This window comes from Talpa occidentalis, unplaced genomic scaffold (genome assembly GCF_014898055.3).
Source record: "Talpa occidentalis isolate TD23 unplaced genomic scaffold, MPIMG_talOcc4v2.1 talOcc4.2, whole genome shotgun sequence".
NCBI lineage: Eukaryota > Metazoa > Chordata > Mammalia > Eulipotyphla > Talpidae > Talpa > Talpa occidentalis.
In genome coordinates, this window is record NW_023602073.1 from 109,874,127 (window position 1) to 109,888,075 (window position 13,949).

Below are 13,949 nucleotides of genomic sequence, written 5' to 3' on the forward strand. Positions count from 1 at the left end.
TGGAGAGTGAAAAAGGCCTACATGATCTGTGGAATACCATTAAAAGTAATACCCTGAATTAATGAATTTCCAGAAGGAAAAGAGAGAAATGAGGCAAAAATATTAAAGAAATAATTTTAAAGAATTTTCCAAATCTGGGGACAGATTTGAAAATCCAAGTTCATGAAGCTAATAGTTTATTAAAAAAATTCCACTTAGAGAGATCCTCTCCAAGTTGCATTAAACTATCAAAAATCAAAGACCAGGAAAGAATATTAAAAGCAGCAAGAGAAAAGAAATTTCACAACTTATAAGTTTAGCCCCACAAGGCTATCAGCATATTTCTCACCAGAAACCTTATTGACCAGGAGAGTGAGATGAAATATACAACTTGCTGATAGAAAAAGAAACAAAACCTGCCAAACAAGAATACTCTATCCAGCAAAGTTGTCCTCCAGAAATGAAGGCATGATAAAGACTTTCTCAGACAACCAAAAACTGAGTTCATCACCACTAGCCCTGCCTTACATGATGAAAGGAGTTCTTCAAGGTGAAATGAAAGAACAGTAATTTATAAGAACATGAAAGTGTATTACATGCCAGTAACAGTAAGTATATAGTCAACTTCAGAGTACTATAATACTGTAATATGGTGGTATCTTAACCATGAAACTATAATGTAAAGGTAAAAGGACAAGTATATTAAAAGTAACAGCTACAATTGCTTGTTAATGAATTCACAATATAAAAATAGATAAATTGTGACCAAAAGGGAGGTAGTTAAAAAGTCAGAATTTAAGTTGTTATTGAACTTACGGCAAATTCTGTACTTAAAAAAAAAAACCCTGTTCAAGGAATGAATCAGTTTCACGTGTCTTTGTTTAAAAGAAACTGAATGGTCCCCTTTGTGTATTTTGTGAAGAAAATGACTGTTGTATTTTTGCTCAAATTTATGAGAAGTGTTACTCTTTACTATAAAAAGAGGGCTGTGTAGGTGGCTGAATTATTTTCATTTGTGAAGTCTATGCTTCTCTGGCTAATAAAATTCCCATTCAGACTATGTTGCTATTATGGAAAGAATGCTGCCATACATTCTGCTATAATCTTAGCATGATCTGCAGTGACCGCTTCAATGAGGTCCAGGTAGTTTTTTATACCAGATTTTTTTCTGATGATATTAGTTAAATTGAAATAAGCAGAGGCTCAATAGAAAACAGTATCAGCAAATCTCTGGCATTCTCCTAAGGGCAGTGGGGGTATGTTTTGTGCCAACCTGGCCATGGCACTATACCTTTCTTCCATGGTTTCTGGAATGGTAAGCCACTTTTGATCTGGGACTGGTTTCCTAGAACACCAGAGTCCTTTTCTGTGTGGGTACCTCCATGCAACTTCCCAAAGTCTCAGTCCAGGCTGTTCCTAGGAGTCCACTGCTTTCTGCTGTGCAAAGTGCTGTAGCAGGTTGTCTACAATGGATGCTAGATCCTGGCTAAGTGGGATGTGTGAGGCAGAGCCAGGAGAAGATGTCCTTGTAGGTGTCTCGGGCTTGTTAATTAGCCTTAAAGATGAATTGAACCCAGTGGGGAATGGTGTGAGCTGTCTTGTAGGGTCCAGTCTGAATACTTGCTGACTGTCCTACTCAGGTAAAATTGGTGGTTATATCTATAAGATATTTTATCTAAGCCTCACAGTATCCATAAGCAAGGATCTACAGTAGATTCACAAAATTTTAGGAAAATCTATGTGAAATCATCTATTCACAAAGAAGGCAGTAACGGAGAGAGGAGAATAGAAACAAGGGAACTATAAAACAGCAAGAAAACAATGAATAAGATTGGCATTAATAAGTCATTACCATGGGCCTCCCCTGGTGGGGCAGCGATTGAGCGCTGGGCTGCGAAGCTGCCGGGCGAGGGTCTCACGTGGCATATATAGAAACACAACTAATTTCTATGTGCTACTTTGTATCCTGAATCCTGAATTTAATTATTAGGTCTAAGAGGTTTTTGATGGAGTCTTTTCTTGGTTTCCATATATTGATATACTATATCATCTGGAAATAGAGTTTTACTTCTTCCTTTCCAACTTGGCTAACTTTAATTTTTTTCTTTCCTAATTGCTCTGGCTAGGACTTCCAGTACTAGGTTACATAGGAGTAGTGAGAGTGGGCAACTTTGTGTTGTTTCTGAGAAACAAGGAAACGTTTTCAACCTTTCATTATTGTGTCTGATATTAGATTGTGTGCTTATCATACATAGTCTTTATTATATTTAGGTATGTTCTTTCTATACCAAATTTGTTGAGTTTTTATTATGAAAGAATGCTGTATTTTGTCAAGTGCTATTTATGCATCTGTTGATATAAGCATGATTTTTCTCTTTCATTCTACTAATATGGTCTATCATGTTTACTGATTTGTGTATGTTGAGCCATCTTTGCATCCCTTGGGTAAATCCTACTTAATCGTGCACATGCTCCTTTTACCGTGGTTTGCTAATATTTGGTTTGCTAATATTTGGTTTGCTAATATCTGGTTGAAAATTTTTGCACTAATATTCACTAGTGATATTGGCCTGTAGTTTTCTTTTTCAATATTGTTCTTATCTTACTTACCTGACAGTAGTAGATACTGGCCTTGTAAAACAAAGTTGAGAATGATCCCTCTTAAATTTTTCAGAAGGAGGCCTCCCCAGTGGCACAGCAGTTGGGCGCTGGGCTGCGAAGCTTCTCGTAGCCTCTGAAGCACCGGTTCGATCCCCAGGCTCCGGGTGAGGGTCCCACATGGCGCAAAGACCTCTCCTGCTGTGCCTGCTGCTTCCCTCATCAGGGTACTTCGTCAGTCTGCCTGTTCTGCTCCTGGCTCTGGCTCTGGTGAATTCTCTCACCCTCCCGCACTTCTGACTGTACCCAGTGCTTGTAATAAATAAATAAACCTTTAAAAAAATTTTTTTTCAGAAGGGTTTGAGAAGGACTGGCCTTAATTCTTCTTTAAATGTTTGGTAGACTTCACCAGGAAAACCATCTAGTTTTGGACTTTTCATTGACAGATTTTTCATTCCAGATTCAGTCTCCTCACTCACTATAGGACTGTTCAGATTTTCTATTTACTCATGATTCAGTCTTGGTTGGTGACATGTTTCTAAGAATATATTCATTTCTTCTGGGTTATTAAATTTCTTGGCAAAAACTCATTCGTAGTTATCTCTTATGATCCTTTGTATTTCTCTGGTATCAGTTGTAGTGTCTCTTTTTTTTTTTTTTTTTTTTAAAGATTTTATTTATTTATTTATTTATTTGTTTATTTATTTATATAAGCACTGGGTACAGTCAGAAGCACAGGAGGGTGAGAGAATCCACCAGATCCAGAGCAGGGAACAGGACAGGCAGACTGATGAAATACACTGCTGAGGGGAGCAGTGGGCACGGCAGGAGAGGTCTGCACGCCATGTGGGACCCTCGCCAGAGGCCGGGGATCAAACCGGTGTTGCAAAGGCTGCAGGCAGCTTCACAGCCCAGCACTCAACCACTGCGCCACCAGGGGAGGCCCCTGTAGTGTCTCTTTCATTTCTCATTTTATTTATCTGAGTCTTTTACTTTTTTTGCCTCGTCTATTTCGATGTTTGCCAATTTTTATCTAAACAAACAGTTCTTAGTTTCATTCATATTTTCTATATTTTTTCTGATACCTTGTTTCTTTGTGTTCTTATCTTTGTTATTTCCATCTACTGATAACTTTAGCTTAGTTTGTTCTCTTTCTAGTTTCTTGAGGTGTAATGTGTGTCATTATTTGAGGTCATGTTGATTCATGCAGGAATCTATCACTATCAACTTTCCACTTAGAACTATTTTTGCTGCATCCCATAGGTTTAAGTATGTTGATATCCATTTTTGTTGAAGATTTTTTTTTAATTTCCCTTTTGAATCCTTCTTTGACCCAATGAAATATCCAAGAAAGAAATAATGTTTACAATAGCATTAAGGTCAATAAGATAATTGGAAACAAATGTAAGTATCTATATACTGAAAACTATAAGACTAATGAAAGAAATTGAAGACATACATGGGAAGATATATTGTGTTCATGGATCAGACAAATTAATATTGTTAAAATGTCCATACTACCTGAAGTGAGTCAGTGCAAGCTCTATCAAAATTCTGAAGGCATTGTTCACAGAAATTGAAAGAACAATCCTAAAACTAGTATTGAACCACAGCCAAAGCAATCCTGAGAAAGAACAAAGCTGGAGGTATTACACTTGCTGATTTCAAACTATATTACCAAGCTATACCAATCAAAACAGTGTGGTAATGGCATAAAAATAAAACAGGCCAATGGAGCAAAATAGAGAACCCAGAAATATACTGTCAACTAATATTTGGAACATCAATGTGGAAAAGATGGTCTCATTAATAAATAGTCTTAGAAAAACTGGATGATCACATGCAGAAGAATGAAATTGGACTCCTATCTTACACCACTCACAGAAATTAACTCAAAATGTATTAAAGATTTTGCGTAAGACCTGAAGCCGCAATACTCATAGAGGCAAATATAGGGACAAAACTCCCTTGACTTGGGTCTTTGCAAAAATTGCTTGGATAAGAGAGCAAAGGCACAAAAAATAAAAGCAAAAATAAGCAGACTACGTCAAACTGAAAAGCTTCTGCACAGCAAAAGAAAGCCAACAAAATGAAAAGACAGTATACCAAATGGAAGAAAATATTTGCAAATTACATATCTAATAAGGATTAATATCCAAAACATATAAGAAACTTATATATAACTCAGAAGAAGAAAAGCCAAACAATTCAATTAAAAATAGAAAGACTGAATAGACGTTTTTCTAGAGAAGATATACAGATGGTCAATAGATCTGTGAAAAGATGTGGAACATCAGTAATCACCAGGGAACTGTAAATCAAAACCCTTAGAGTGGCCTCCCTGGTGGCACAGGGGTTAAAGACAGTGCAATCAAGCTGCTGCCGGCCGGCCAGGGAGCTAACCCACATGGCACAGCAGACCTCTCCTGTCTTGCCCGCTGCTTCCCTCAGCAGTGTATTTGAGTACATCTGCCTGTTCTGCTCCCTACTTTCTCTGATGAATCCTTTCACCCGCTGCACCTCCAGTTTACACCCCAGTTTTTATATGCATAAATAAATAAATCTTTTTTTAAAAAAATAAAAAATTTTAAAAAACATAACAACATATTACTTCATAGCTGTTAGAATGGCTATTATCAAGAAGAAGAGTTAACAAGTGTTTGCAAGGATATGGAGAAGAGTAAACTCTTGTGTACTGTTGGTAATGTAAATTGATTGAGAATATAAACTGGTACTTCCAGTATCACTGCAAACAGTTCAATTAAAGATTTTCCTACCCCTTTCTGCTAACCATTGCCCTTGATGCTTGCTCTAGTCATCTGCTTATCTTTCAAGGATTATTGACTTTGTTTTGTTGAAATTTAGTTGTGAATATATGGAGAGGGTGAACCCAGCATATGCACTGTGCTACCATTTTGCTGGACTCCTCTGTTATGGTCTTAAAGAATATTTTGGGTTTTTTGTTTTTTTTTTTGTTCCAATTGGGAAGAGAAAAAACAAAATAGAAACTGTATATAGGTATTCTGTAAGAAGGCTATTTTCCTAATGGTATTATTCAGAATTGCTAAAAATGTACACAATAGCTTTTGAGGAAAATGCAAACCAATGAAATTTAATTCTTTGAGCAGTAAATTTTTCTTTCCAAACTCAAAGACTGTTGACTCATGAGTATGCTCTCAAGGATGTGTTATCCTTCCTCCCCAAATTTCCAGATTGCATTTTAGATTGTATAATTGTATTTGTTCTCTGTATACATAAATGCACAAACTATTTTAAAATAATTTTATTTGGCAGCTAATAGGTTTTATGCATCTGAATCAGGTGGCGGTAAGAAGTCATGGAAATTATCCCTGGAAATTAGGAAGTTACTTAGAGGTCATACCCTTTTGACTGGACTCACTGTCAACTTGGAAATATCTTAGCTTTTGCCATCTGCAAAATGTTTTGAAGGATCTGGCTTAAGTGAATAAAATTTGAAAATATGAGCTTTATTTTTCTTTAAAAATATAAACTGAGTGTTAGTATTTTTCAGACAATTAGGAGCTAACATCTAAGGGCTTTGGTTATAGTTCGTTTGCTGCTGATTAGGTATTCCTCTGTGGTGATTAGTGAATGTACAAATGCAATCATTTTAGTAGGGCTTAATCACTCATAAGAGAGAAGTTAGTTACCCAGAAAGAGAAATTGAAGCTTGTATAACTTCCATTAGCCTTATTTTTGTAATAGCAAAAAAAAAAAAAAAAAAATTTTTTGACTAAATTAGGAATATGAGTCATATAAAATAAACTGTAGTTTAAGAGAAATAGAGAACCTGGAGCAATGCACTTATATGAACATATTGCTCTACTATTTAGTATATTGTCTATAGTACAGGTAGCTTATGAATACCTGGTTTTTACCTTACCAGGATAGACTTCCTCTGAAAAGAGAGTAAGAAATGCTACTTAGACAAATGCATCTCCATTTTTGTGCTGGAAGGCTATCAGGAGCAAGGGGGAGGAAGTATCTCCTTTCTCAAGTTTACTTCATTCCTCAAAGTTGAGAAGAAGAAAGCAATGCTGCTATGCTTTTTAAAGACAGGTCATCTCAATCAAGAGGGGAGCGGAGAGCATATATTTGGGCAATGCTGTTTTCCTTTCTGTTGAGATGGATTCCAGGACCTAGGAGTAAGAGTGAGGTCTGTGCACTGAGTTTGAGCAACTTAGAATGATGAGCTAGGGGTGTATGAGGAGGCCAACTGGCAGCTCAGGTGAAGCCTTCTTGAGTGGCATGATTCTTAGGTTCAGGGATTGTTTTTTTTTTTTTAAATGTGTAGCTCAAAAATTCAGCTTTCCTCAGAGGACCAGCTTCTTATTTGGAAAGTATTAAATTCATGTTTGCTAATGTATCACTCAAAAGGCTATATGTATTCCAGCCTTGCTGCCTAGGATTCTGGGTCTTTACTCCTAGGGTGACCTATAGGCCCAGTTTGCCCAGGGCTGTCCTGGTCTTAGCACTGAAAGTTCTGTATCCAGAAAAACCCCTCAGTCTTAGGGAAAACCTCTCAGTCCCAGGGGACTGTTTTATTTGCCTGAGCTCTAAATAGCTGCAGCACAGAAGGGAAAATGTGTTATCACTGCTGCTGTGTACAGCCTAGTCCTTACAGCACAGGTAAACGGTCCCTCAGCCCTTGCATAGCAGGAGAACCCAGGATGCAATTTCAGGGAGGAAGAATCTTGCTACATCTCAGGTGTGCCCAAATATTACTATCCTGATAATCTGTTGCTGCATAGCTGACTATTTTGAGACTTAAAACATTATTATTTTCCCTAGATTTTGTAGTTCAGGAATTTGAGAAAGGCTTGCTTAGCAATTCTGACTCCCTTAATAAGACAGCAGCTACAACTGGAACAATGGGTTGATCAGACACCTTTGTCTTCATGTCATCGTAGGAACTCTCCTGGTCATTTCTGTGTGTATTGCTTCAATCTCTCTCATGGCGTGGTTGCCATGTTCTATGCTAACTTGGTAGTTCGGGGTTCCAGAGTGAATGTTCTGGCCAACAAGGAAGTTACTGACTTGCATGTCATATTGGATGTTGATGTATAGTGTGATTTTCCCCACAGCCACAGGATTCAAGGGGGAGGTGGCGTAATGAGAGGCCCTTCTTGGTGGTTGGAATGTTGGTGTTGGTGTTGTGGGTGTTGGTGATGATTGTAACCATCTTTTGAAAATACAATCTACCACAGTTACCTTAGCCCCAAAATGCAGTTTTTCATTAATTAAACTAGTGAAGTTGTTAAAATATAATTTTTCCTCATGAATTTTCATAAAGCAGTTTTCATTTGAATGAAAACAAAAAAGTCATTTTGTAAATGTCTCTTGAATTGTACTGAAAACCCTTGTTTGCCATTGTTCTGCTGGAATGAAAAAAATAAGTATGTATTTCCTCCTCTCTCAAAACAACCCTCTGAAGTTGACCAAGTTGGTATAGACAAAGTTCAGTTGCTTCTCAAGAGGTGTGAGTGCTGTTTCCATGCACATATGCACCTTGGGAGGATGAAAAAGAAAGAAATTGGAAGGACATCACAGGCACCGGACAACTCAAGTTGAAGGGACTTGTCTACAGGAGGGAAGAACTCTAAACTCTGATGGCTACAAAGGAAAGTAAGAACAAGGGCCATGTCAGTCATTTAGAAGCGAAGAACAGATAAACATATAGCATCACTTTAGTATGATCACTTGACTTCAAAAGTGGATAATAATGTTCTGGTCCAGCTCGCTTCTGCTGTCTCTCTCCCAACATGATGCTTAAAGACCTATGAATTATCCTTTCTGAGAACTCCTGCTTCTGACTTCAGAGTTATGGAAATTGGGATTTAAAAAAAACTCCAATGCAGTAATTTGGGGAATTTGCTGACAGGATTATTTTAGCAAAATTTCAGGAAGGTATGCTACCAATTTTAGTTTTTTAAAACTGATCTGGTTTGATATATGTTTAATTTTGCCACTTATATGATTCTTCTGTGAGTTCTTTGTTTTATTCTAAGCTCATTACATTATTTCACTGAGAAAAAATTCAAAAATTAAATAAACTATAGCAAAAAAAATATAATTCTAGGCCCCCACTTATTTTAAAAAAATATTTTATGTGTTTGGATTATAGAAATACTGTAATACGATCCAACTAGATTCTGGGATAGATTACCGGAAAAGGGAACTTCCTGCTGCAGGAAAACTCTACTACCTGTAAGTTATTTTTAATTTCAATTTTCTAAGTTTAATGTCTAATAATTAACCAGAAAAAGATGAGAAAAATAAGCAGGGTAATTACTGGAATTTGAAAGACTAGTTCTGAAGCCTGTGATTTTTAAAATACAAAATGTTATAATGTTAATTTCTTTAAATTGTGTTTTTGGCCATCTACATTTGCATGATTTATAATGTGTGATTGGATGAAACCCTAATTAGTTTTTTGGGGAGGAGTGATGACAGATGGTTAGAAAGTAATGAGTATCCTCTTATAAGAGAATCTAGTATTAAGAAAATATCATTATTGTGTTAAAGTAATTAATTATTTGTGGACATCTTCTGACAAATGTGCAATTTCTGCTCCTCCAAACTGTTGTTTTATTTTGTCAGACAACCTGTTTGTATTTACCATTGTTGATTGACTTTCATTCATAACTATGCAAAATGTATATATACACAAGCAAAACTGGATGTGTTTTGTCGCTGAAAAGCTAAGACTCTCCTGAGTAGGAGCAATTTATAATAATAGATGTATTGCAGCACATGCAGTTAACACTGAAAAACAAATACAGTTTGTTTTAAAATGTCAGTTGTGAGAACCTGCAAAGGGAAAAGTGCTTTACAAATGCACTGTTGTTTAGTGTATGCCACCAGTGTTTGGCACATAGTGGGTTCTCAGTAAATAGATCTAAGGGCTAATTGTGATTTAACTCAAAGGCATGTTTCTGCTAATTTAAATTTTGATGACAACGTGCATATGAGAGGTTCAGAAAAGTTCTTGTCTCTGCCACCTTGTAAGCAGAAGTACTTTGCTGTTTTTGAAGCAGAAATTAGCTGAAAAATCACATAATTAAAATTGCATACTTTACAGTGTACCAAGGGGACTATTTAAGTTTATTATTCAGATTCTGATGATTATTATAGGAGGTTCTTCATCTGCCCTTAAGTGCTTTGTCTTTAAAGTACTTTATAATTTTAAAAAATTCTTAGAGCACTTTTTTATGCTTTCACTAGGATTTTCTCCCCTAGTTCCTTTTATGTTTGTGTATTCTGGTCTTTTTATTTTTCTGATATTGTCTACCTTTCCTTGATTCTTTTCTACTTCTGGATGTTCCAGATGTATGGTACTTAGAAGTTAATTTATTATTCTCTTTATCCTTTTTTAAAGAAGATACTCCTTGTTTTCTGTTTCCTCACAAATATATCCTTATGTGGAAGAAAGGAAACATCTTTCTAACTGGATGTATCTTAAAGGGCACTCTGAGACTATGTCACGCAATTGTTTCATAGTGCTAGAGAGGGCTCTGTGGAATTTAGGAAGCAGGAGGGCTGCTTTTGCTTGGAGCTTGGCCATTTTCTCTCTGACCTACCTGGTATTGGCTCTTCCTCTTTCTGATGAAAGTAATACAGTTATCACACAATAACATTCAGGGTTGTACTTAAAACATTCACTGGAGGAGGAACAGAATCTAACAAGGTTCCTGAGAGCAAGAAACTAGAATCTACCAAGGATACCTTGAACAAGGATACTCTGGAACAGCTTTCCTAAAAATACATAAATTCATTTAATCTTCACAGAAAGGTAGGTTTGTTAATGAATTTAACATCAAAAGTGTTTTACCATGGCCTGATAGCCAAGAGGAGAGAACCTACAATATACCTCAAGGGAAGGTAGGTGAATATTCCTGAGAATTGAGAATTAAAATCATCTCAAAAGCAAGAGAATAATATTAGGGTACCAATGATATAATTTGTGTTGCTTCATATGAGCTCTTGGGTAGAACTTCTTTATTATAGGGTAAAAGAAAATTTCCTGGGTCATATAAATGTTTCTGATTTACTTAAGTTTCTTTTTATCTTCTTCTTCTTCTAGGAAAATTTATTCATTTTCTCCCGTAACAAATTTTAATTAGCCGTGCTTTATTTTGCCCTCCTCAAGCTTGTGTTTCTCTTTATTACCCCTTCCCTAAACATCTGATATTGTTTCCTGAGTATGCAAGTGTAGACATACCTCCTCATAAGTTTCACTGGTACCTCTTCTTCCAGAAAAAACATCATTCTAGAGTCTGTTCAGAGGAACACCAAGCACGGTTTCATAATTTCATACAAATGGAATCCCCTATATAATCTTTAAACTAAATAGAAATATTCATTAGCTAGGTATTTTATTCCTCTAACTTTCCTAACTAGTCTAAACATTTCCTTAAAATGTCCTGAAACACAATAATAAAAAATAAACTGTATTACTATAGATTTTAAAAGGTAGTCAAAAAGTTGACATGAAACAGTTTCTGTGGTTCATAGTATTGTCTGGGTTACATAAGAATTAATCAATATAAAATATTTTATATGTAGTCTATGTCAGTTTATAGTTTTATATCACATTAAATTTGGATATCATAGAGTGGCTTTATAAATGGGTTTCTGGTAGTTGAGACCCATCCCAAAAAGTTTTTAATCTCATGTAAAATTAACTCAGAGAACTTAGATTTAGCAAGTTGTATAAGCCACTGAGAGCTTGAGTGTAAATAGCCAATCTTCTGCATTGATTAAAATACCCCAAGTTTGTTCTAACTGCATGATCTCCCCAGATATGTGCTCAAAGTTATTTTCTTCCTCATTGTTTGGTAATCTGGGCTCAGCAGGATCCTGCATGTGGAATCTGTTTTGCCAACATCCAGACAGGGGGACCAGTCATTTATTTTGACTGGTCAATGTTTGCCAAGAGTAACTTCCTCTCTTGTCTTCCAGAGAATTCAATTGCTGTAGATCACTTTCTGCTAGGGGGCTGGTGACAATAAAAGTCAGCATTTTTTTGGTATGCAATGAGGATCTCTTTTCAGACAGGAAGTGGTACTGCCAGGGGTCCTTGTGATTCTGCCCTAGGTCATTTTATTGTCACATCAATGAAGGGTATGATTTCATGGGAAGCGGTCAAGTTATTTTGGATTCACCTTAGTTCTCTATCTCTTTTCCTTTTTTATTCAGGAACTGAGTAGTACAGGTTCTTTTTTTCTAATAAATCTGTTGAAGGAACTGAGTGCAGAGGGCGAGGAGAAGGTTCCTATTCAAAGCCATATTTCCTTCATACTCACATACCTACACCCCACACTCAGCACAGAAACTGACCTCAATGGAAAATTTTAAACTGAAACAAAAGGTTTGAGGAGAGGTGTTGGGCCTGGGATTTGATTTACCCTGCTTATGAGCTAATAAGTTTACCTGTTACTGTTTCATGGATACTGGCAGAAGACACATGAGCCCTGGGGTGGAGATAAGGATTTTATTTCTCTTGGCACAGAGGGCATGTTGTATCAGTTCCTTCTTTGTCTCCTCATCTCATGGGAGGGGGAATTTTGCAGAGCCCAGATGAATGTCTGCAGAGGCAGTGAATTGAGTCTAAGAGAGGAACTCTGAATTTGGAAAATCTACCATTTTTATAGCCAGAGGTAGGCAAACCTGTTTGTTTCCAGGGAAATATTGCTTCATCCCTCAACTGCAAACACAAACTTGATAATGGTTAGGACCTTGCATTCTTGGCATAAGCAACAAGATGTATAGGAGAAGGAGAGAGCCATGGAAAGCTATCTCTCCTAACAGGGGACTTTTACTGTATTTTTACCTCCAAAGAAGCTAAGCTTTCTCCCTTTATTTTATTGGGCTGCTATCCCCTGAAGTCACCTACCACTTCAGATATAAAATTACATCTGAACACATTTTATTATTTCAATTAAATTGAAGTAAAAGCACTTCAAGTCCATATACACAGGGACTATGGAGCTTACTGAACATGATGAAAAAATATAAGTTACAGCTTTTCAGACACAGTTCAAATATTCACATATTTTACCTGTTTAATATGGTATATGTGCTCATCTGTCTTTTAACAGATTTCAAAAAGAAGTTTCTTTTAAAATACCTTTCCTAATTAAAGTTTCATATCTTCAATACTCTTTAATTTTCCACTTAGGAAACATTTTATTCCAAATAGAAAATCATTTCTGAGAATATATCTCTGAACACCATTAAAAAGGGAATTTGCTAGCAAATCAGGGTTATTGCTCTGTTTTAGAAGAAAGGTCTGAAAACAATGACTGGAACTCATACATGTTGGTTAAAACATATTCCCCCCACAATCAAAACCTTGTTTCTTGTAATACTGCCTACTCACACTCCCATGCTCCCAACTGAGACTACCTTCAATGAACATTTACATTTCTTAGCTTAATTGTCCCATGGTCTCACACCAAAAACTTTGGCAGAAGGTTACCTGTCTTCTGCCTGGAAATTTGCCACCTTCTGATTCAGCAGTCTCTAAGATATCTTGGGACCTTTTCCCCACTCCCCATCATTACCATTCCGGGTGTTTCTGTCCAGACACAGGAATCTACAGTTTCAGTTTTAGTTTTTCTTACCAATTATACTGTCAGCTCAGTCACTTCCTTTTTCAGTTCCCACTGAAGAACCTTTGAAAAGTCAGCCAATAGAAGCAACTTGAAAATTGTGAAGTTTGACTCCTTTCCTTTTAGCCTGCAATTTGTTTCAGAACTATGTACTAGACCATTTAGAGGCCCCACAGCAGGCCATGCACATACCTCATTGCCACATCATATCTCATCATCTGCAACAAGGTTTTTATGAGCTTATGCCAGATGTGGGTCAGCTGTACTCCTTTCCCTTTAGTTCCCTGAATTCCTTCACATAAGTTTTAGAGTCTTTACTTTCCTATCATTCCTGCTTCTACTACTAGTTTGCATGATGTCACAATGGAACAATGATGGTAGTATTAAAGGGGGAAAAAAAACACAATTAAAGAACATAAAATCTATTAGCAGCAAAAGATACAGAAATACCCATATGGAGATCTAGTTGCACAAAACAGAAAACAGCATATTCTCATTTTAAGTTGTGAAATTTACTGGCACTTGAGAAGGTCCATTAGCTGTTAAAGGTAGCATTTGATCAGGATGAGGATCCCATTAGGTGACTTTTGTCGTTCTTGAGTGGGTGGATAGGTGAGAGGGGAGATTTACATGCTCCAAGTAATTCCTAACTATTGAGGGGACACTGTCTGTGTGCCTGCAGGTACAATTACCAAGTGCAAATCCTAGGACATTCCTGACTGCTCACTGTTAACCAGT

At 36.6% G+C, this 13,949-nt stretch overlaps 1 protein-coding gene and 1 long non-coding RNA gene across 5 annotated transcripts in view; one reads left to right on the top strand and one right to left on the bottom strand.

Annotated features, from left to right (window-relative positions):
• The window catches only part of AFG1L (AFG1 like ATPase), a 135,665-nt gene that overhangs the window by 74,913 nt on the left and 46,803 nt on the right, over positions 1 to 13,949 (top strand). For all 3 annotated transcript variants that reach the window (XR_005126910.1, XR_008553311.1, XM_037520180.2), the window contains exon 8: positions 8,723 to 8,805. Coding sequence is in view for 1 of the 3 variants with exons in the window: in XM_037520180.2 (XP_037376077.1) it covers positions 8,723 to 8,805 (83 nt within the window). In the remaining 2 variants the exon portion in view is untranslated. The remainder of the gene's footprint in view (positions 1 to 8,722; positions 8,806 to 13,949) is intronic.
• LOC119252755 (uncharacterized) lies at positions 7,861 to 13,538 on the bottom strand. Of its 2 annotated transcripts, XR_005126912.2 has the most exons (4): positions 13,224 to 13,538; positions 12,031 to 12,185; positions 10,820 to 10,874; positions 7,861 to 8,211 (listed from the first exon to the last, which is right to left on the bottom strand). It is a non-coding gene; the product is annotated as an uncharacterized LOC119252755 (long non-coding RNA). The 2 variants fall into 2 exon arrangements; XR_005126913.2 differs by lacking the exon at positions 10,820 to 10,874.